General features: G+C 46.0%; 3 protein-coding genes across 5 annotated transcripts; 2 read left to right on the top strand and 1 right to left on the bottom strand.

Annotated features, from left to right (window-relative positions):
• Window positions 1-896: 896 nt before the first annotated feature.
• On the top strand, window positions 897-3,241 carry LOC117863582 (uncharacterized). The gene has a single exon (XM_034747372.2). The coding sequence runs from the start codon at window positions 1,572-1,574 to the stop codon at window positions 2,994-2,996; it is 1,425 nt and encodes a 474-aa protein (XP_034603263.1). The 5' UTR covers window positions 897-1,571; the 3' UTR covers window positions 2,997-3,241.
• A 2,572-nt stretch (window positions 3,242-5,813) lies between these two features.
• On the bottom strand, window positions 5,814-10,826 carry LOC117863581 (inositol phosphorylceramide glucuronosyltransferase 1). The gene is made up of 10 exons (XM_034747371.2): window positions 10,329-10,826; window positions 9,826-9,946; window positions 9,537-9,722; window positions 8,563-8,711; window positions 7,905-8,012; window positions 7,669-7,806; window positions 7,428-7,565; window positions 6,819-7,098; window positions 6,624-6,747; window positions 5,814-6,114 (listed from the first exon to the last, which is right to left on the bottom strand). Exons 1-10 carry the CDS (start codon window positions 10,548-10,550, stop codon window positions 5,979-5,981), a joined length of 1,602 nt encoding a protein of 533 aa, XP_034603262.1. The 5' UTR covers window positions 10,551-10,826; the 3' UTR covers window positions 5,814-5,978.
• A 1,795-nt stretch (window positions 10,827-12,621) lies between these two features.
• Window positions 12,622-15,061, top strand: LOC117863211 (transcription factor bHLH25). 3 transcript variants are annotated; one of them, XR_011898856.1, is made up of 4 exons: window positions 12,622-12,854; window positions 13,287-13,862; window positions 13,952-14,468; window positions 14,751-15,061. XR_011898856.1 is itself a non-coding variant. In XM_034746829.2 (4 exons), the coding sequence occupies exons 2-4, from the start codon at window positions 13,305-13,307 to the stop codon at window positions 14,859-14,861; spliced, it is 1,038 nt and encodes a 345-aa protein (XP_034602720.1). In that variant the 5' UTR covers window positions 12,625-12,854; window positions 13,287-13,304; the 3' UTR covers window positions 14,862-15,061. The 3 variants fall into 3 exon arrangements, 1 of the variants encoding a protein (XP_034602720.1); XR_011898855.1 differs by having other exon boundaries at window positions 13,952-14,576; XM_034746829.2 differs by having other exon boundaries at window positions 12,625-12,854; window positions 13,952-14,320.
• The last annotated feature ends 5,961 nt before the right edge of the window (window positions 15,062-21,022 follow it).

The following is a 21,022-nucleotide window of genomic DNA, read 5'->3' as shown; positions in this document are numbered from 1 at the left end:
GCGCAAGGTCGCACCTTGGGCGTTTCCTAGGGTTAGGCGGTGACGGCACGCCATGGAGGCGAGCCAGAGCGGCGGCGGTGGCGAGCGTTGGCACCTGCATAGAAAAGCTCGGCATGAAGGTTGGCACATAGAGGCAAGCGCGGAGCGGCGGCGGTGCGGTAGCATGCGGGCACGGGGTTAAGCCCCGGCCGCGACATGGCGTGCACCTGTGGGCGACATCACGCACGCGGTGTGCGGTGACCGCTCCCACTGCACGTGTGCCCAACGGTGCTCGCGGTCTAAGGCCTACCTACTGTAGCTCGCGAAAAAAAAAATCCCAACCCCAACCAACGGTAATAGAGACTATTCCTACCCATGCCTACAATTTCTGGAGCTGGAGTTTGCACCGTTAGCCGAACACGTTCGTAGCTCCTTATTTTTCTGGAGTTGGTGGAGTGGAGTAAAAAAGGTGAAGTTGGTGAAGTGGAGCTTTTTTTTTTAAGTGGAGCAGTCCAAACACGCTCTTAATATGGATAATACTGGTCTTATGGTAGGTCGAGTAGACCAAAGTAAACATTGGGTCGGGCTTAAGAAGAAATGCTTTAGGTCCAAAAATCATGCCCATGTCCACTCACAAAAAGCGAGTATCGGGCTGGATTTTACGGGCCGGCCCACCCACCACTTTCACATGTAAAAGTAATTGAAATAAACAGTCGGACAGGGCCAAACCCGCCTATATTTTTTCAGGCCCCCAGTCCTAATTAGTATTTATTGGAGCCGCGTAACCCGGCGGGCTTGGGCCAGGCCGGGCCTCATTTGTTCGGGGTGAGGCCGTGAGGTCAAAGCTGTTAACCCTGAGGCCGGTCTTACGGGTGGGACCCCCACACAAATAAAAACCAAATCCCCCCAGCGCCCCACCCCCATCCATAGTTTCCCCGTCGCCTTTCTTCTTCGCACACCGCCCCGTCCCTCCGCCGCCCCCAACCGGTTCCGCCTCCAATCACAGCGCCGCTTCCTCCTCCCATCCCGCGCGAGCACAAGAGCCCCCACCGGCGTCTGATCCCGATCCGGCCGTGGGAGAGGATGCGGCAACCTCTGTTGCGCCGCTCCTCCCTCTCGTCCCTCCGATCCCCTCGCTGCTCCGTGCCTCACGAAGAAGGCGACGACACCGGTGGCTCCAGGCGCTGGTAGGCCGTGGGGCGGGAGCGGGAGGCCGCCCCAAGCTCGCCGCGGATCTGCCGCGGGAGGCAGCGCTTCGTCCTCGGCCGCCTCCTCCGCTCCCTCCAACGTCGTCGGCCGAGCCTCCCCTTCCACCGTCCGCTCGCGCCGTTCTGGTGCTAATCTCGCCGGGGAGCGGGTTCACGGGCGACCGGAGCCAGGTCCTTTGGATCGGCTGTCACTGCGTGGACGAGGCAGGGGCCAGCGGACGGCGCTTTTATTCCTTGAGGCCGGGTCTCAAGCAGGACCTGCCCTGCTATGTATGAGGTCGACCTTAAGGACCTAGGACCCTTCACACTCTCCGGATGCCCTGAGAATGTGTAAGTTTTTTTATTAATCTACGGAGAGCAAGCGGCTTCTGTGTTTGCACAGGAATGGCGGGCGAGGAGGCTGCGGAGGGCAGCCGGAGCAGGAGGCGCATGGATCTAAACTTGTACCTTGGCCTCCCTCCATTGCCGCGGCCTCCGGGCCGGCTCGACGCTACGCTTGATTGCCCGTTGCTGATTCCCAACTCGACCGTTCCTACACCGGATGCCCCAAGAACTGGCGAGCCTGAGGAATCGCTCGCACGGGCAGCGGCCTACTCGCCGTCAAATGCACTCTCTACGCCGGAGGAGCAGCCAATGCTTGATCCCATTGTTTATGCCTGGCTTGATGGCCACAGCACCGATGGTGAAGAGGACACTGATGCTCCTGAACTGGCACCAGTGGATGATGCCAATGTCTCACAGCCACTGGTGGCTGCCTCTGGGTTGGAAGGGGATGGCTTTACACCATGGGTGGAAAGGTTTGTGCAGCCTGGTAGTAGAATGGAGATGGTTAACACAAGCACACTGCGTCAGTCCCTTCGAGGGGCATCTGCAATTGAAGAAGGGACTCCGGAGCTCCGCTTTCAAAGGGTGATCCAGATTAGCCAGCAGCACAGCATTGTGAGGCCAGGATCAGTGAACCGCAGCCAACGGGCAGCTAGTCCGGACGCCGATAGGCTGGTCTGGGCAATCCAACGTACCCATAACTCTTTAGAAGCAGCAAGGCGGCAGAAGATGGATAGCGACAAGAAGGTGGGTGGAAAGGGTGCTGCTAAGAAAGATGGTTGCTGTGAGTGTAGCTCCAGCTTTGAGTGCAATATCTGTCTTGACCCGGCTAAACAGCCCGTGGTTACACCTTGCGGTCACCTCTTCTGCTGGCCGTGCTTGTACCAGTGGCTTCATGCACATTCAGCCAACTCTGAGTGTCCTGTCTGCAAGGGTGAGGTGCTCGAAGTGAATGTCACTCCAATTTATGGAAGAGGCGGTGAAGAAGGGGATTCTGCCAACCTTGATATGCCACCCAGGCCGCGAGCAAACAGAAGGGAGAGCCTGAGGCAGCAGCTGCAAATGACAGACACAAGAGGAATTGCAACGGTGGTGAGGCAGTTGATAGAAAACCAGGGCATAGTGAGAGGCCTCCCAAGCCCAACGGGTATCGAGATGACTGTGGTTCCTGCAGGCCGGCAAAGGGCTAGGGCTCGGAGACAGCAAAGGCAAGATAACAATGCATCATCTTCCGTACCTGCAACTGCAATAATGCTGCATATGGGCAATGTTGCCTCTGAGAGCAGCAATCAGATACCATTGCCACCTTCTAATGCCAACAATACTGCACCTGTGGCTCCTGCAGCTCCTCAGCAGTCATCATCTGTGGAGCAACTGTCGAATTCTAGCACCACAGCTGTTATAGTGGGGGAGCCTGGGTCAAGTAGGCGTGCAAGGCCTTCGGAGTCCACAGTCACAAGAAGAACGAGGAGGAGGCCACAGTAGGTACCAGAGTGCTGTCGCTCTCTTCAATAAAACCTACAGACCATGCCCCATTGGTAGCTATTACCATGATTAGCTTCAATAACATCTCAAGGTTAATAATTTTAGGAATGTATATGCCATCCTGCCTCTCTCTTACATACCATGTATGTAGCTTCATCATGGAAAAGGAGTCGAAATGTCAGTTCCAATATCTGATGAATATTGTTCTTTTGTGCGCTTGGAATATATATTCTGATTTCGGCTCAGTTACTGGTATGGCATGTCATTATGTAGTTTTGTGGGCATTCCTGAGTTGAACTAGTTTTTGTTTGTTACAAGAGTGCCCTATTAAGAAGTTATTCTAGTGTAAGAAACATCATCGAGTCTGCTTGGATCTCTATGTTTCTACTCCAAATTGCCAGTGTCACTATGACCGGGGCAGCAATAATCGCAGTGTGACCCAAATTGAGAGTGCACCACAAACAGATTTGTTGGGACAGTTAAGTCTACAATCCCTAATATAGCAAGCCATATTGAGAATTAAGATTTCTCTTATGTCACTGGGAATTAGCAAATGAATTTATACATACATGATGCTACAAAGTACTAGTGCTCCTTTCATTTTTTTTTTTTTTTTGGTATTGGCACTCTTAACTTCATAGCACACAACTAGGTTGTCACATATAATGCAGACAACTGGTAACATTCTCAGACACAGGATTTTCATAGTTTTAACAAAATCTTCCATGGGACGTTGGCCTATAATCAGCAACTGCACATTGCAGAACAGCTATATGTATATGGCAAATGGAGACGATCAAATCAGTGCACATTTTCATGTATCTGTCGTTTACATTTCAGCATTGTGATTTGACTACTTGAACATCCGTAAAGTTTACAACACCCATTCTATTGATAAAATTGATGATATTCTTTGCGACCTCCGAACAGTTGACCTTCGTCGATGGAGAAGTGGCTCATTCCTGGGGATCAAGAAAGCCCAATGTAGAATTGTCGGGCTCCTTTTCTTTTCCCTTTTTTGGATACAGCAGCAGGTGAGTTCCCTACTGAAAATGCATACTATAAAACAATTAAATGTACAAAAGAGCTGCAAAAACTACACAGTTGCTCAGGCCTACAGGACCACTTCAACCATTGTGTACTAACCTGAAAACATATATAATTAATTATTCTGAATCCAAACTAAGAGATGATATGGATTCCACTTTTTCATAACAGACGACGCAGAAATTCTTGCAGTCATGCTCCAAGAACATTGTCAGTCTCCTTTAACTTCAGAAATGAGTATCCATATAAGATCAAAAGAATTTCCAGTGCTGACCAGTTATCACCTGTCATGGAATTCTCAATGGCTTCTACATATGTCTGGCAAACAGTATACAGCCTCGCTACAGCATGCGCAATAGCTAGAATTCCATAAGGTCCCGTTTGGTTCCTTCATTTTGAAGGAATTGAAATCTATTTAATGGAGTAGGCTAATTTATGTTGGAATGTGGCATTCCATAACTTTCCAAAGTTTAGATATAAGCCTATCTTAAATTCATAGGGTGGGAGATGGAAATTGATTCTATAGATTATGATTATTAGAATGGAATTCAATTCTTATAGCACGCTCTTGGACTCGCTTCTCTATAGTAGAAGTGCAGCATATAAGTATCTCTCCCATATCACCAACTATAATATACAACTATATTCCACATACAATTATATTAGCTTAATTAATTTGTGTCTAAATTATGATTATTAGGATGGAATTCAATTCCAATGATCCAAACGGGGCCTAAGTGATCTCACTGGAATTGAACATTCTCGCTACCCCATCAATGTTGTGATTATTGGCCTGTATCTTCAACAGGATGTTGTAGGTTGAAGTGTGAGGGGTTACACGATCAGCTTTCATCTGAGAAAGGATCTTGGATCTAGTTTTCCTGCACCCAAGTGAAGAATGGAGGATGATCATGCGGTTGTAAACATAAGGCGAAATTGGCAGGGACAACTCCCTCATTTTCCTCATGTACGCATAGGAATGCTTAATTAGACCCAGATCCAAAGCAGCCATGACAAGGTTGTTGTAGAGCAGCTCTTTCTGGTATTCCTTAGAAACGCGAAGGAAAAGGCTTTCGGCCTCAGAAATGCCATGGACTTTAGCCGTGAACTCCAGGAGAAATGAGTAATCAAGCTCACTCAGCTTGTAGGGCCTCTCTCTCATGATCCATTCCATGACCTGCGGCAAGAAAATAATTGCAGATATGCAGTGCCAGTTCTTGAATGAATAAATAAAAGGTACTGGCACTGCAACAAGTTTTATGGAGCATCGCCGTCCCCGTCACAACCCACAAGCTCTGCGAATGCATATGATGTAAAAATGCTATATCATCTGAAATGGAGAAATGGAATTGGAATCCATGCCAAACCTGACGAACCGATCCTCTCGATAAACGAAAATACTGGCGAAGCGATGGAAACATTTTGAATTGCCATATATCGATATAAGGTGTCGAATCTTTAAAATGACAAAAGTTACCATATCAGATAGAAACATTTGATGTGATGTATGATGTGATCCACGATTAATCCATTTCAGTAACAGCTATCACCTGATAACATGAACGGATAAAAGCAAGCATACCGGATTTCACAATTGTACTTGTAACCAACGATGAATTTAGGATTCCATCTATTTATGTTCCTTCAGAAAGCTGCCATCACAGTATAGCTAACACGGTGGAGTAACCAACAACATTTAACAAACAAATAGCAGCGAATGCTCTATAGCCGAGATTTACCGTGTGCGCCAACCGTGCAGTAGACACAACATTTGGGAACATATTTACCACTAGTTGACAGCGTGACGTCAGTGCTACAAAAAAGGGGCCCTGGGCAGGCAACCATGTGTTAAAAAGGAACCATCATTCTTTCTGTTTGTGTACAAACCTACAATACAACAGGGATCAATGGTGTAGGTACAAAATTTACGTGGCTTTAAAAACAAGAGCTTCTAGTTCTTGACCCATTTCTGTCTTTCTGACCCTTGTTGAAGGCTGAGATAGCAAGATGCTCTGCAGCATATGTCATAAAAGATGCCAGCACAACACCACCAGCAACCATTAGTCCTAACCTGCCAAAGGAAAAAAAAAAACGTTCATGAACTCAAATCACTTATTGGCAAGAAAGATCAAACAGCTTTCAATACATGATCCTCAGACTTAACCCAGAACACTTTTGACATAATCAGAAGCTTTGCGTGCATGATATATTGTACTTAAGTTATACGATCTGCGTAAGCTAGCAACAGAATTTGACACTGCCCTATGTAAAGCCACCCCTTACGAGTTATGAATGGAAGAGGCACACTGACCTTCTAATAATCAACTAGTCAATTTGTAAAGTTTACACTATCAGTTATGTTCCCAGGTACAGCCCATGGCCACAGCCCCCGCACCAGCACCCTACCATCACCTCAATGCAGCCCCCAATCCCGAGTTCTGAAACCCTTCTCTTCCATAGCCCATGATAACACTGGAACATGGGACAAATCTCTATATGCTCAAGACACTAAATTTCCGCACAACTTTTCTTTATACTATTAAAGAGGGGGTATAGAAAGAAGCCAATCACGTGTCTTACTTTGTGAATAATGCAGTTATACCCAAGATAGTTGGTAGCAATACAGCAACAGTAGCTATAGCCGCCATTCCTATCCAGTAAAATGTTGCATCCATATCACAGTCGGACATATTCCGCTGATGGCCTGCAAAAGGAACAAATTGTTTAAAACAAAGGATAACGAAACTATGCAAGAGGTTGCATAGTTCAACATACCTGAACCCATATGATTCTCTGATGAATCAGAATTGCTAAATCCCACATGATTTGCACTGATACTTCCCCATCGATAAACAAAGCGAAGATAGCTCCCAAACAATAAGAAGAATGACACAAAGGTCCACTCAAACATCAGCAGCAATCCTGTCCATGGCATAACCTGCCGTGGAATGATAGCAAAAGCAAAGGCCAGAGAGAAACCAGCAGACACAAAGCAGACTAGCACTGCGATTGCCCCAAAATAAAGAGGAAGCTTTGAATGTGTCCCATTTGATAACTGCAGCAGTGTCAAGCAACCATCAGACCGACATCATATAAGCAATATGCTTCAGTAAGAATATCATAAAAGGATGTGAAAGAAACAGGTTTAAATTTTCAAATAGAGCAAGATATCCTCGTGGTCCAGTTTTGCGCAGGATGGACGCTTAATCAATAGTCGAAATATTCGAATCAAGGTCCGAAGCAGGCATTTGGAATCATGAAAGAAACCTCTTTAGATTTCATAATTGTTCCAAAAGGTGACAGAATGATATAATAAGCAACATTCAGCAGTAATCAAATTTCAAGTTGAAATGCGGATTTGTTGCTGAAGAGCAGAGGGCTAACCCTTTGGTTAGAAATACTGAATGAAGATGCTGAACCAACCACTGAATAAGATGGAAGTGACTCTTCAGACTTGTATTTGTGGCGAGCTCTTCTAGCAAACGCACATAGAGATCTTAAACTTATCAACTCCTTGTTTGTCTGTCAGAAACATCATGATGAAATGAGAAGGTGAAGAACTCCTCAAAATCATGTTACGAAAAATGTTGAATAAAAATAATAGCTACAAGAAATAGAGTATAACCTGAAAACATGATTGGTAATAACCAAATAACAGCAAGCAAAATGGGAGAATGAACAATATTTTTACAACTAGCTGGTCATGAGGGTTCCTTCCCCCACCAGTTCCTGGGAGAGATTCTTCAAGTGTTTGCCTAATATCCTGCAACAACAGAGAGCATGATTATAACATTCTTGCCATTTTTACTTCAAAAATTGCATGCGAAAGTGAGCAAAAAAAAATGATAAAATGGGTGTTACCTGCCATATTTCAACAGGTTTTACAAGCCAAGCTGTGAACCAGTCCCAGGGTTTTAGGGGACCCAGCGTGTAATGTATGACTCTTAATTCTTTTTCATCAACCATCCACTATGACAAAAAAATAGAAAGTCAGGTCCATAATCTAACCCAAACACCAAGCTATAGGGCACACATAAATAAACAATCAGAGGGTACTCAAAAGGTTGTAAACACAGTTAAAACACAGGTGTATGGTTCTGATTCTAAAGACCTTCTTCAATAAATTCGAAATACTATAGGAATCCTGAAAGAGAAGTCAAAAGTAATCAATTGAAACATTTGCAACCATATTCCAGGTGGTCTTTTTTAGAGAGAACAAGAGGCAGATCAAATGACAATTGTACTCCTTAGATAAAGCTGGAAGAACAAGTTCAATATAATTGTTTCACAATGATTTTGTGATGATTAACTTGCATAAGATTGATGACACAAAAATCGATGACATGAAAAGGCTGACAATACTCTAGTTAACCTTGATAGTTGGCATGTGCTGACAAACAGGAGTGGTGGTGGTAAATCAAGTGAGTGAAGCAATCATGTTGCAGTACACCACTTAATTGTGAAGGATGGCTAAGATACTGGGTCTGACCAATACACAATCACATATAAGGAGCGTTACCTTGTTGGCTAGCATGTAAAGACCGACATCAGCATTATACAAGGTAGAAAGGCGTTGTGTCTTCGGTTCAGGAGTTAAAGGTGAGTCTGGCTCAAAGACACGGGAGTTGGCAAAATCAGAATAATATGAATTTAGAAAACCTTGATCCCCTGCATGAATTCATTCAGCATTTCAGATTAGAAAGATTAAAAATATTGAATCACTAACATGCTGAAGACATTAAAAGAACACAAAATAATTGGTCAAGAGGAAATTCCAGGCTCGGAGCAATCGGGATTTCGGAGTTGTTGGGGATAGTAGAACAGAAGAATAGTCTGGTATCAGAAGGCCTGGAGCAACTGATTGGCCAGGGAAAAAATTGAAGCTATGAGTGGCAATATATAGCAAGATGCCAACATACAAACAATACATGGCTATAGGCTCTGTTTAGCACAAAAAATTGTTCATGTGCAGCCATGGAATACAAATGATGTTTCTCCATCAGGAATGCACAGCTGAGGGCTGAAGAAGTGTTGCCACTGGAAAACTTGCAGAAAGATTGCCATGGCCCGTGGAGGCTGGTCATGGCAGGCCAAGGTGAGATTGTATACTTTCATTGACCACCATGCCCTTAGGCTAGTTCTATAAACAGTTAATCGGTGAGGGCTTATACTGTCAACACTGTATGTGATTACTTTTTAAGGTAACTAACTATTTTTTATATGCAAATAAAACATTCATCTCATAAAGAATTATATGAAATTATAAGTTATTTTACAATGAAACAAATGCTCAGGCACGATTTCGAAAACAGGAACCCTTCTCCACATGTATTATTATATTTGGATATTTTTATAAAACCATTTATTGTCAATCAATTTGTTTTCCAGAACAGTAGATAAATAAAAATGGAGTAATGGACTACTATGGCCTTCTCAGAAAGGAATTATGTGAAAAAAAAGGAACATGCAGAATGGGAAAAGATGTGCACAGACCTCCAGTGTAAGAAGGCAAACTACCCACTTGGTTGATCATATCGTTGAAAAGAGTTTCAGAGGGTTCAACAACCATCACACCAGAATTCATTCTTTCAGAATGCTTCAAGTTCCCACAGAACTGCCCGCACTTGAAAAGATCGTCGATACTTTTCACAACTATAGTATCTGCATCAAGGTAAACAACTGGGGAAACAGAACCATATTAGAGCACTCACTAGACAGGACCAAAGTGAAAGCCATTACACAGAAGATACCCTGATGAACTGCAAACCTAATTGCAACGTACCCTTTTTGAAGCTTGTCATGTTGAATATCTTTAGCTTGGTGTAGACACCCCAAAACCTCTTTGGCCTCACTTGATTAGGATTAGCCAGTAATGTTATACGATTCACAATCCAACCATCTGCCTGAAATATATGCAAGGTCATTTTGGCTACTGGATCAAACTGACACTAGATCTACAAGACGTCAAGACTTGAATGTCCGACTCAGAGAAACATAAATAAATAAATAATACTAAATGTAGTTAAGAAATCAATAACACCGCTAGAGTGACCCGCCCCCAGCTCCACACCACTCGATGACACAAAATTCAGGAGGAGACTACCCAAAATTGTAACCAATTTGACGTTGGAGATCGCAGCGAGCAGCCCTAAAACGAGCAACAGCAGCCTCGATTCCAACCCTGCACGACTATGCACTACCGCACGGACGCTTCACGGAGCTACCAATCCGCCTAAGCGTTCAAACATCGAGGCCGAATTGTAGTGAGCTGGAGCATCAGCAGACCTGGAGGAGCTTCCGCGAGTACTCGGAGACGCCGTCGGAGACAAGCACGACCATGTCCCGCCGCGTGCCGGTGTCGCGGAGGGACTTGCCCAGGACGCGCACGCCGAGCACGAACTCGTCGCCGTACAGCAGCGTGACGTAGGCCTCCTCCGTCGCCGCCCTGGCGCCGGCCGCGAGCAGCAGCGCCGCCACGACGGCGGCCAGGAGCGCCGGCGACCGCATCGAGGGGCCGCCGGATCCGACGCCCCCGGCACGGATGGAACGCGGCTCGCGAGGGGGCGGAGCGGGGGGAAGCGCTGGCGGTGGGGTGGGGCGCACGTGCGCACGCAGCGGGAGAAGGCGCTGGGAATCGGATCGGAGCCTTTTGAGGATCGGGGGAGTTGGGCGCAGGTGGTGGTGTTGGACAGTTCGAGCAGGTGGAAGAGTTCGTTTCGCCGCGGGGATTAGTATTCGGTCAAAGGGTTCGTCGTCCAACTTGGAGTTGTCATCGGCGGGGGCGGCTCGCTCGTCTAGACGACAGGGACGGGGGATCAAGGGAGGAGGAAGGCGGCCGGGGACGGCTGGATGCTAGGGCGTGATTGGTTCTCGTTTCACCTCAGCCTGGCTCGCACCACGCATCCAGGCCCGCGCCGGCGCTAGATGCAGAAGGTTTTTGTTGCTTACCTACACCGGACAGTCAGATCCGATGCACCTCGTGTTTGCTTACCTCACCTAAAAATTAGCCGATCCTTTTTCCCTTCCTGCTAAGCCCCGCGCGCTCGCCTGCACCGTGCGAGCTAGATCCGGCAGAAACGGCCGCTCCTCTCGTTCCTCCCGATCCTGACCGCGGGGCTCTTTGGCACACGCACAGCCTGATTCGGAGATTAGACCTGGCAACCAAACTGACGCCCTGCATGCATGCGGTGAGCCTGGCTCAACCCCGTGCAGGACACCAAACACGTTGTGACGAAACCCATCAAAGCGTGCGTGTTTTTTTTCCCTCGTCGCAGAGGCGAGGAAAGTGACTGTGACGCTGCGCCAGCGCGTGTGCTGAGTTTCTGATGGGCTGGGCTGGAGCAGGTGGCTTTTAGGTCTTTTTCGAGATTAACTCGACCCTCTCGCAGATGTATAAGGAGGGAAAAAACAGAAATAACAAGCAAAATTCTTCGAGAAAATCGGCGGTGAATGCTTTAAAGTCACGGTGCACAAGCTCGTGCAACTAAGAGATCAAACAAGGAAGAAACATTTTCAAACCTATTTATCACTACAACGTGTTCGTTTGATTTACAGAAATTATAAGCATGTGGGTCGGAGTAGCGTTCATAATCCTTAGAGAAGTGAAGAAGAAAAATTAACCTTTGGTAAATCTTTGACAATGCAATCCTATGTTACAAAAAGTGCTATGTGTGAAGAATTGATAGAGGAACATTACTGCGTCCCAACGATGCGCCATTATCCTTTTATGAATATCGGAATATCGGGTACGATATTCCAAAGAGGCACTTTGCAGATTAGTTGATCACATGCTTGGGTGACAAATGATTTCCACAAGATTATATGATTTCAAATCGTTTGATGCAGAGGCCAGAACCGGTATTCCATTATCTAACTAAGAAAGGACAGCTACGCAATTTCTCCAGAATATCTGGGAAAATCTTTCTTTCATGTCAGCTTCTCAACCGCATCAGTGGCTTCATTGGGAAAGTCACTAGTTGCACCTTTGATGTTGATTATATGATCTTTTTTTTTTTGGATAACAGGAGGTCACATCAGAAATATCAGATCTCATGGATATTGTGCATCTTTGTGGGGTTAACAATATCATTTTGGTGGGATTAAGCTATATTATCACGATCTCGCGGAAAAATTGTTTGGTTCTGTTTTCTTGGCTTTTGGAGGAAAGGGAGAGGCTGCCTAATTTGGTCAGAAGATGGACCGAAACACATCTTTGTCCTTTGCGGGCGAAACGCAGCTTGGGTCAAACTGATCCGCAGTCTCATCCGCACAAGGGCGTTATCTAAACACAGGTGCAAAAAATGATTGCAAAATTGCTAATATATACTTCCTCGGTTGTTTTGACTTCTTATCAATTTATAATTTTTGCTATGCATCTACACGTACGTAATGCACGTATAATGGTATAATAAAATCTATAAATCTAAAAGGCCAAAACAACGTATGATTTAGGATAGAGGTGAGGTGGTACATGTTGCAGCATTCGGCATGTCCATTGAACAACGAGGTATCCAATTTTCTCGAGGGTATATTACCAAAGGGCTATAAGGACAACAGTAATGACCATTGGCCACCTACAAACAATATAGTGTGACGTGCAATAGCTATCTCCTGGCCTGGCAGCCCAGCCCATCCCCAGATCCAGATGGACAGAGGTCGAATAGTATTATATATACAAATTGTTGCATGCTCCATTAAGAGGGAACAAGCCAATGAAACCCAAAATCTGCTTATCTGAGTCTGAACTGTGATCTTCCTACTTGTCCCTGCTGTCCATAGTAAACCATCATCTAGCTCTCCAAGGTCTGGGAGGTATGTACTTCGCATCTTCTCTAGGCTGTGTGTTCACAAGCTTTTTGCATCTGTTCCTTCTCTCTGCCTTTTGATCTGCCAGCCTAGGTAATTATGGGCAAATCCATGATCGATCTTGCTGCCTACAAACTTTTTGTTGCTACTGTTTTGCATTTGCAAGTCGTTTTTTCCTACTATGATGGACGAATCACTGTGGACCGTGCGGATTGCCAGTCGTCTCAGCTAACATTCTTCCAAATGCTGGCAGTTCTTTGACCAAATTCAAACAAATTACAGTTTCTTTTTGCACCAATCCTTTCTTATATATCTATAAAGCACCATTTCTCATGTCTTCACGCCGGATACGTGAGGGAACACCGTCACAAATTCAAGAGTTCTTGACAGAAACCGCTTCTGATTTCTCGGTGCTCCTTCGTGTTGCCGCTTCTACAGGTAGCAACATCGGAGATCATGGACGACTCCGGCCTGTTCATGCAGTGGGCCCTGAGCACGCTGCAGGAGCAGCAGGAGCCCCCTCCGGTTCCCGCCGCTGACGACAGCGGCAGCGAAGTCACCATCGTCTCGCTTCCGGATCAGTTCGGGCACCCGGCATCACCGGATTGCACAGTACCGGGGAGACCACCAGTGCTGGAGGCCCGCCGGTGGGCCGCAACCAGCTGGAGCGCAGGCGACACCAACAGCGGCTCGGACGGTGGCGGCAACGCACCCGTCCCAGTCCCAGCCATGGAGCGCGACGGCTTGTCGCCGTCGCTAGACTCGGTGAAGCGTGCCACCGCCGCAACCCTGACGGGCAGCGTTGGTAGCGGCACCAGCCAGCCAATGAGGTGGGACTTCAGCCACTCGGCGTCCCCCCGGCTGAGCAACGAAGTCATGCCGATTAACTATGCCGCCACCGCAAGGTCATCGGCGCCGTACGCGCGTGACCACACCATCTCCGAGAGAAAGCGTCGGGAGAAAATCAGCCAGCGCTTAATCGAGCTCTCCACCGTCATCCCCGGCCTTACAAAGGTCCTAGCTCTTCATCGAATCCCTGCACTTCAATTCTTCCATATCAAATCTCTGACACAGATACGATACGATGGTGAATTTCTGACCAGACGGACAAGGCGACGATCCTGGGAGATGCAGTGAGGTACGTGAAGGAGCTCCAAGAAAAGCTCAGGGTGCTCGAAGACGGCAGCAGAAAGAACGGCCGGAGCTTCTCCCCGGTGCTCGCCAAGAAGCCGCGCATCGCCACGCCGAACGATGAGGACGCCGTCTTACCGTCGTACCCTCCAGCTGCCAGCAACGCCGAGATCGACGCGAGGATCTCCGGGGACAACGTGACGGTGAGGATCCACTGCAAGGACGCTAAAGGGGTGCTTGTGAAGTTGCTCACCGAGGTCGAGGGGCTGCACCTCAGCATCATAGACACCAATGTCATGCCTTTTCTCGAATGCACTCTGATCATAAACATCATGGCAAAGGCAAGTTCGTTTATCTTTTTTTGGTCTATCAGGGTATTAAGAATTCAATGTCTTGTGAAGACATACATATTTGTTATTTGGACACGGATCCTCTAAATTAATGCAGGGGTGTCACACAACTGCCGTCGTTTTGGGGCGTTACATCAAGGTGGGATGGTCTGAATCACGGCAAAAAGAGAAGTTGTGATGATTATCAATTTATCTTCTAACCGGATCACGACCATCGTCCTTAGCCTCATCTGAGCACACACTACACGTACTATCCTGGATTTTGAATCAATTAGTTTATTCTAAGTGTCATATATTAAAAATGGTACGAGTATATATTAGCTGTAGGAAGCTAAAAACGTTAAAAGGCAACTATCTTAAACGGTATGCAGTGTTGAAAGTTACGTTGATGTTGGGTTGGGTAACATTCTCCTACTTTCAGGTTGAGGAGGGCTTCAACAGCAAACCAGACGACATTGTAGGAAGCCTCAAATCTGCTTTGCATCAACATGGTACACGAAATAGTACACAAGAAAAAAGAAGCTCCGGTTAAAAAGCCTGCACCAAATAATCAATTTCATCCACTCTTCGTCATCAAGTTCAATCGTTGCTGTGATGCTGCTTTGTAGGAGCCGAAAAGTACTCCTGCACGGCTGCACCACAAAATAAAAGGCTAATATCTTATTTGGCCGGCCATTATTTGTTTGAACTTCACAGTTCACATTGCTCATGTCAAATCAATCATTTTGCTCACTTCCAGCGAAAATGATCGGTCCATATGTGCTCCTGCAAGTGGCAGATACTCGTATCAACCTCACTGCAAATCATCCATCTTAACTATATTAATAGACACCCTGCCCAATTTGCCTTATAAAATTAGTCTTAGACTTAGAACAAGTTCACATGAATGGAAAGGTTTGTCGAATTATTAGTCAATGTGGAATTTATATGTCGCATAAGGTTTCTCCATGTTGCATGGCACGATGTCGGTAGTTACTTTAGTCCACATATATAGATTTTTTTTACGAAAATGCTATGTGCCGGATGTCCAATAGATCGGACGCATGTGGCGCACTGTCTGGGCAAGCAGTCAGATGGCATTGATGATAACAAAGCACCGGACCCGAGGTTTTATTCCATTCTAATTAACGGCTGCTTTTCATGTCCGATGATCCTATCCTGCTCCACACCGCACACGTCTCCTCTCTCTCCGAGATGAGCTGCACCGCACACGCAAGATGAGCTGTTCCCAGTTCGCTTCACGAGTGCCAAGGGCCCCCTCGTCTCCCTCTCCTTGCTCTCCAATCCGCTAACAGCATCCACTTCTTCGGCGAGTTCCCGTCCGCGGTGGCGCCGCTTTCACCCAGCTGCCAGCTGAACCTCCTCTGCACCCGTCCATCAACGGAGCAGTCTCCAGTTATTGTTGTCCTATCTCCATCCACAAGTTCCGCCATTGCTGTGTGCCTGTGCGCACCCACGATGTGTTGGCGAGCCCAATGAGTGAAAGTGCACCCACGATGTGCAGGGCCTCCAGGATTGGCAGGTGCGTACACGCCGCTAGCGCCCACCCACCCAAAAACTAACAGCTGCTAGTTGTCTGCCGCGCCTACACCGCGCCGATTGCTGACCACTGGCCAGCCGGTGAAGCCGACAGTGTCGTGAGTGGTTTAGCAACCGGAGCTCACTTGTACGGGTCGTCGGGTCCGGCGACCGACCTGTTTGTAGATCTGAAGATAGTTCTCTTCCCAACGGCCATGTTGCAATAGGTACGTCATGGTGTCACAGTAGAAATTTTTGGACGTTGCAAAAGTTAGCTTTTGATGTTTCATCTGTTTGCAACAGTCCAACTTGCTAGCAATCGGATGTTGCACTAACTTGTTCACGATGTTGCATATAGTTATTTTCTTTGTTTTGGCCTCTTCTTCTTTCGCTGTTCCAATTATGTAAGAGATGTTTTTTGTTGTTGCAATGCTGTAAGAGATGTTTTTTTGTTGTTGCAATACTTGATTTTGTCGAGATCGCAAGATTGTTTCTATTCGAGATGTTGCAACTTGTGATTTTTATTTGTTGCAATGTGTCTGTTTTAAATGTTGCACGAAACGATTCAAGATGTTTCATGCACGTAAAGGTATTGCAAATTTATCTTCTGATGAATGTTGCGTGAAACATGATGAAATGCTGCGCACGGGGATTTTTTATCCTATAATGAGATGGATGGCGTGCATGAGTTCCAAAACTATTTTTAGTGCATGTTTTCATGTTGCAAGTGTTGATTTTTAATGTTTCGATAATTATTTTTCAATATTGCGACGGAGCGTTCGATAAAAAAATTTTAACGGACGTCCGGGCGCTAGCACATCTTTTTTTTTTATAGTACCGATCACCATTTTTTTTTATAGTACCGATCACCATGCTGTGGCAAGTACAGAATACTGGTAGCTCTTATTTTTCGTTGGACGAGTGTCTGCATCTTATTGTTGACGGCAAAAACAAAAGACGATACATGTTCTTTTCAAGTGTTTTCCTCCTATCGATCAGAATCATTTCAAATTTCAGCATACTTACCTCGTATTTTAATATTTGCTGCTAAATTTCTCTTAAAATCTCTCCAGCGGCTAGGACCGGTTTGTAACTTTGTACCGAACCGGTTTTAACGGCCCTACCTGGCACACAAGTACACAACTGACATGAAGAGCACTGCTGAAAATCAGATTGATTTGATTTGCCGTCTTTTCTTCAGGTGATAGAATTTGCCAACAACATGGAACGAAGACACACGCAAGCAGTGACTCATGACTCACTCATGACGCATGCGCATACCTTGCTCATCTATTTTTATTTTCTTATTGAAATGCAGAAGCGTCGCCGTTCATTGAAGAAGAAGAAAAAAAATGAATAACAACTTCAGAAGTATAACCGATAAGGAAGCGACACAGTAGAACTGTAGAAAACGTCAGCAGCACGGCGAGTGACCTAATAAGTGAGGAACACTACCGAAACTTGGTAAGCTGGAGACACCAACCGAGGTTCAAATCCTAGTGGTAGCCAAAAAAATCCCCTCACTGGTTACACTGGTAACCAGGGGCGGACCCAGGAACTTTAGGACCAGAACTGATCACAGCTTAATAGAAGTTCATGCGTGTTTTCTTCTTTGATGTTTAACTAGCTTCTCCAAAACTTCCATTGGTTTTTTGACCGGGGTTGCAGCCCGGGTCATAGGTCCGCTACTGCTGGCAACTCGAAAAAATAGTGGCAGGCGCCAGCTTGTGACATCTATAGTTGGTTTGGACCCTCCTACCAAGGGTAGTTGAAGTGGTCACCAACTCAGTTGGTTGTGGTTGGCCCAGGTTACGGTGTGATCCTATAGGGTGAAGCCAGGGTTCGCGGGTTTTCTCGATCAGATTGGCTAAGATTTCTTCTTAGTGCAATACCATGGGACGGTCTTTCTCCCGCCAGTCGAGTTTTTTTTAAGTGAGGAACACTGCAGAACAATCTTTTGAGTTTGTTGGTCTGAATGTGACTCATCGTTGATAATTTATCATGTCTTCATGGTTGTTTGTAGATATTAACTGATCCCTAATGTTTTAAACATCTCTTCCTACAGATGATATCGATACTGCACTTCATTTGATATCAATTTATTATGTAAGAGCTCAGTAAAGATATATGCACTGTCGATACTATATATAAACTCAACACATTGAGCAGAAGAATTCACGAAGCAATCAGTAGTGCACACAAATACTCTCCCCATCTATGTTTATAAGGCATGGTATTGCTTGAAACGGTCTTCCAAACCATTCATTTATCTTATCTTATATTGTTTATGGTTATAAAGTTATAATCATAGTAGAGTATATTTGATTACGAATCCAACCATATAAAGTTTACATTAAAAAAATAAAAAAATTAATAGTCAAATTATTCGTCAAAACTTACAAAGTTTGAGTTTTGATATGCGGGTGCGCCTTCTAAATAAAAACGGAGGGAGTATATAGATGTGGATAGCAGGTATACGTGTATGAACTTCGTTTTTTTTTCTTTGAAGTTCCTGTTGGTTCCTTTTTCCCCTACAGTGAAAACAACATTAAGAATGCATTAGTTTTTACTTGAGGATAGCAATGTTTGGTTAAAAAAATATAATCTATAGAACATAAATAATATTGAAGGAGACATAATTTTTCCCAGGTTGAGCTTATGATGCTTGAGCAGTTTTGCCTTTTGTTGTAGCAGTCTATTATTGGATAACAGGCATACAGAGCAGTTAAGAACAGAGTGTGTTAATTCTATTGATTCTGAACAAAAGAATTAAAGATCTTGTGTGTTGTTTGCATGATGAACAAGTGGGACTTGTAACTAAACATTTGTACGAGTTATATTAAAGTATGTAGTGCCTTGCTGCCTGTTCTCACTGTCTAACTTTTTTATTTCCTTTTATTGTGTCAAAGGTGCGGCGCATACAAATACATATGGCTGCAGGAGTAACAAAATGAAGTCGAAAGGAAATTGCTTACAGTTTGCAATTCCTTCAACTTCTGACAATGCAAATTACTGTACAAAGTTAACCATTTGGAGAGCATAAAGGTTGTGGTATTAAATTTTTTTTATGATGATGATTTTCTTTGTATGCTTGAAGTGGGTTCACAGCAGGCATAGGTGCAGAGCTACTCCCACTTCTTCGTCTTTAGATTTAGATACAGAATTTCATGTTTGAGAATGATGATCGCAAGATTGCTCAACTTAGGCTCCGTTGGGTTCCCGCTGTTTATTTTTAGCACCTGTCACATCGAATGTTTAGATACTAATTAGGAGTATTAAACATAGACTATTTACAAAACCCATTACACAAATGGAGGCTAAACGGCGAGATGAATCTATTAAGCCTAATTACTCCATGATTTGACAATGTGATGCTACAGTAAACATTTGCTAATGATGGATTAATTAGGTTTAATAGATTCGTCTCGCCGTTTTGCCTCCATCTATGCAATTAGTTTTATAATTGACTCATATTTAGTCCTCCTAATTAGTCTTTGAATATTCGATGTGACATAGACTAAACTTTAGCTCGAGGAACAAACACCCCCTTAGTTATATTTTAAGCTGAAATTACACCTGAATTGATTTAAAGCAATGATAATCAGTGTTTGTGTTCCACTCTAGTGACATCTCAATTGAACATAATCCAATCTGACAGATTGTCCACTGCCCAGTTCAGTTGGCACACAGTGAAAACATTATACTAACGTATGTTCTATATACACCTGCATATACTTTATCATGCTTTTGCTGGTGCTCGGCTCTTCATCCGGTTTGATTAAAACCAAATGAAAAATTGTAAAAATATGGGTCTGAATCAACGGTTTGGGTTGTGTTCCAAAGATAATTTAACTGAAGAAAGGTTCAATATGTGTTTGAATGTCAAGAAATCAACATTACTGAACAAATAGTTGGAGTTCGTTTGGCTCCAATTACTACTGAATTTTTAGACGATGGACATGACTGATCAACGCGATCATATGTTCCTCTTCAGATAGCGATCTCAGCAACATTGTTTGATCGACAGAAAATGCATTACGACATGATCGTCAGGCAGTGCGCGCGGTGCATATGCTTGCTCCGGCGAGCCGTCGCGCGCCTAGCCGCTCAGAACGGCCCAGGCATCGAAGAACTCGAGCACGACACCACGACGCATCCGCCACGCCGCGCCCCGCGCCGGGGCGACCTCGTCCTGGCGCGGCGCACGAGCCGGTCGGCCTCCGGCGCCCACGCCACCCTGGCCCGGTACCCAGGTGGCCTCCCGAGACCACGTGGAGGATGTGCGCGGCCGCCGTGAGGTCCGTCAGGGGCTCAGGGCAGAGCGCAGCCACGCAGCGCTTCGGCGGCGTGGCGGGCGGCGACGGCGCGGCGCTCCTCCCACGCCTGCCACCGCACCCGGGCGTCGGCGTCGCCCCCATTCTCCCATTGCAGGCCGAGGCGCGTGGCGCAGAGAGCGAGGATGTGGCCGGCCGCGTCGTGGAGCGCGACGAGGCGCTTGACCCCTTGCGGTGGGAGGCGTCGAGGGTCCGGCCGCGGGACGTGCGCCCCCGGCCGACACTTCTCCGACGAATCTACGGAGGCGTCCTCCAGTGCGGCCAACGGCTTCATCTTCTCTCATCCGTAGCACCGTGGAAGTCGATGGCTGAGACGGGCTCGGATCCGCCATGGCCGGCGGTCTGGAGCTCCACGTTGTTTCACGTCAAACCCCCTCATTCGTTACCCGATATTTGCAAAAGCCCCCTGAAACGGATCGCGACTATTAATCGTGATCCAAATATTTAAAAAAATCATAAATCGGATCGCACCGATTAATCGCGATCCATTTCAGAGGTGATTATGAAAATATTTGGATCACGATTATTCCAAATATTAGCAAAAAGCACCCTAATCTTTTCCCGTTCTCCCACAGGCCACGTCCTGTTCCCGTTCCCCTGATCCCCTCCGGCGACGGCGACGTCGTCTCGGATTCTGGCTCACCTTCCCCTCCTAGCCGAACCAGGCGGCACCTCACCTCGTCCCCGTTGCCCTCCTAGGCTCCTAGCCGAACCCGCGTATCTCGTCCGGAGCATGTCGGCGACGTCGTAGCCGCGGAGCCTCGGGTGAGTGGATTTATTGAGACACTTGCGGACTTCCTCCCAGTCCGAGGTGGCCGCGCGCGGGAGGGTGCCAGGCGCC

The sequence above is a fragment of the Setaria viridis genome, chromosome 7 (assembly GCF_005286985.2).
Source record: "Setaria viridis chromosome 7, Setaria_viridis_v4.0, whole genome shotgun sequence".
In the NCBI taxonomy this organism is placed as follows: domain Eukaryota; kingdom Viridiplantae; phylum Streptophyta; class Magnoliopsida; order Poales; family Poaceae; genus Setaria; species Setaria viridis.
This window is presented reverse-complemented; position numbering and strand designations above follow the sequence as displayed.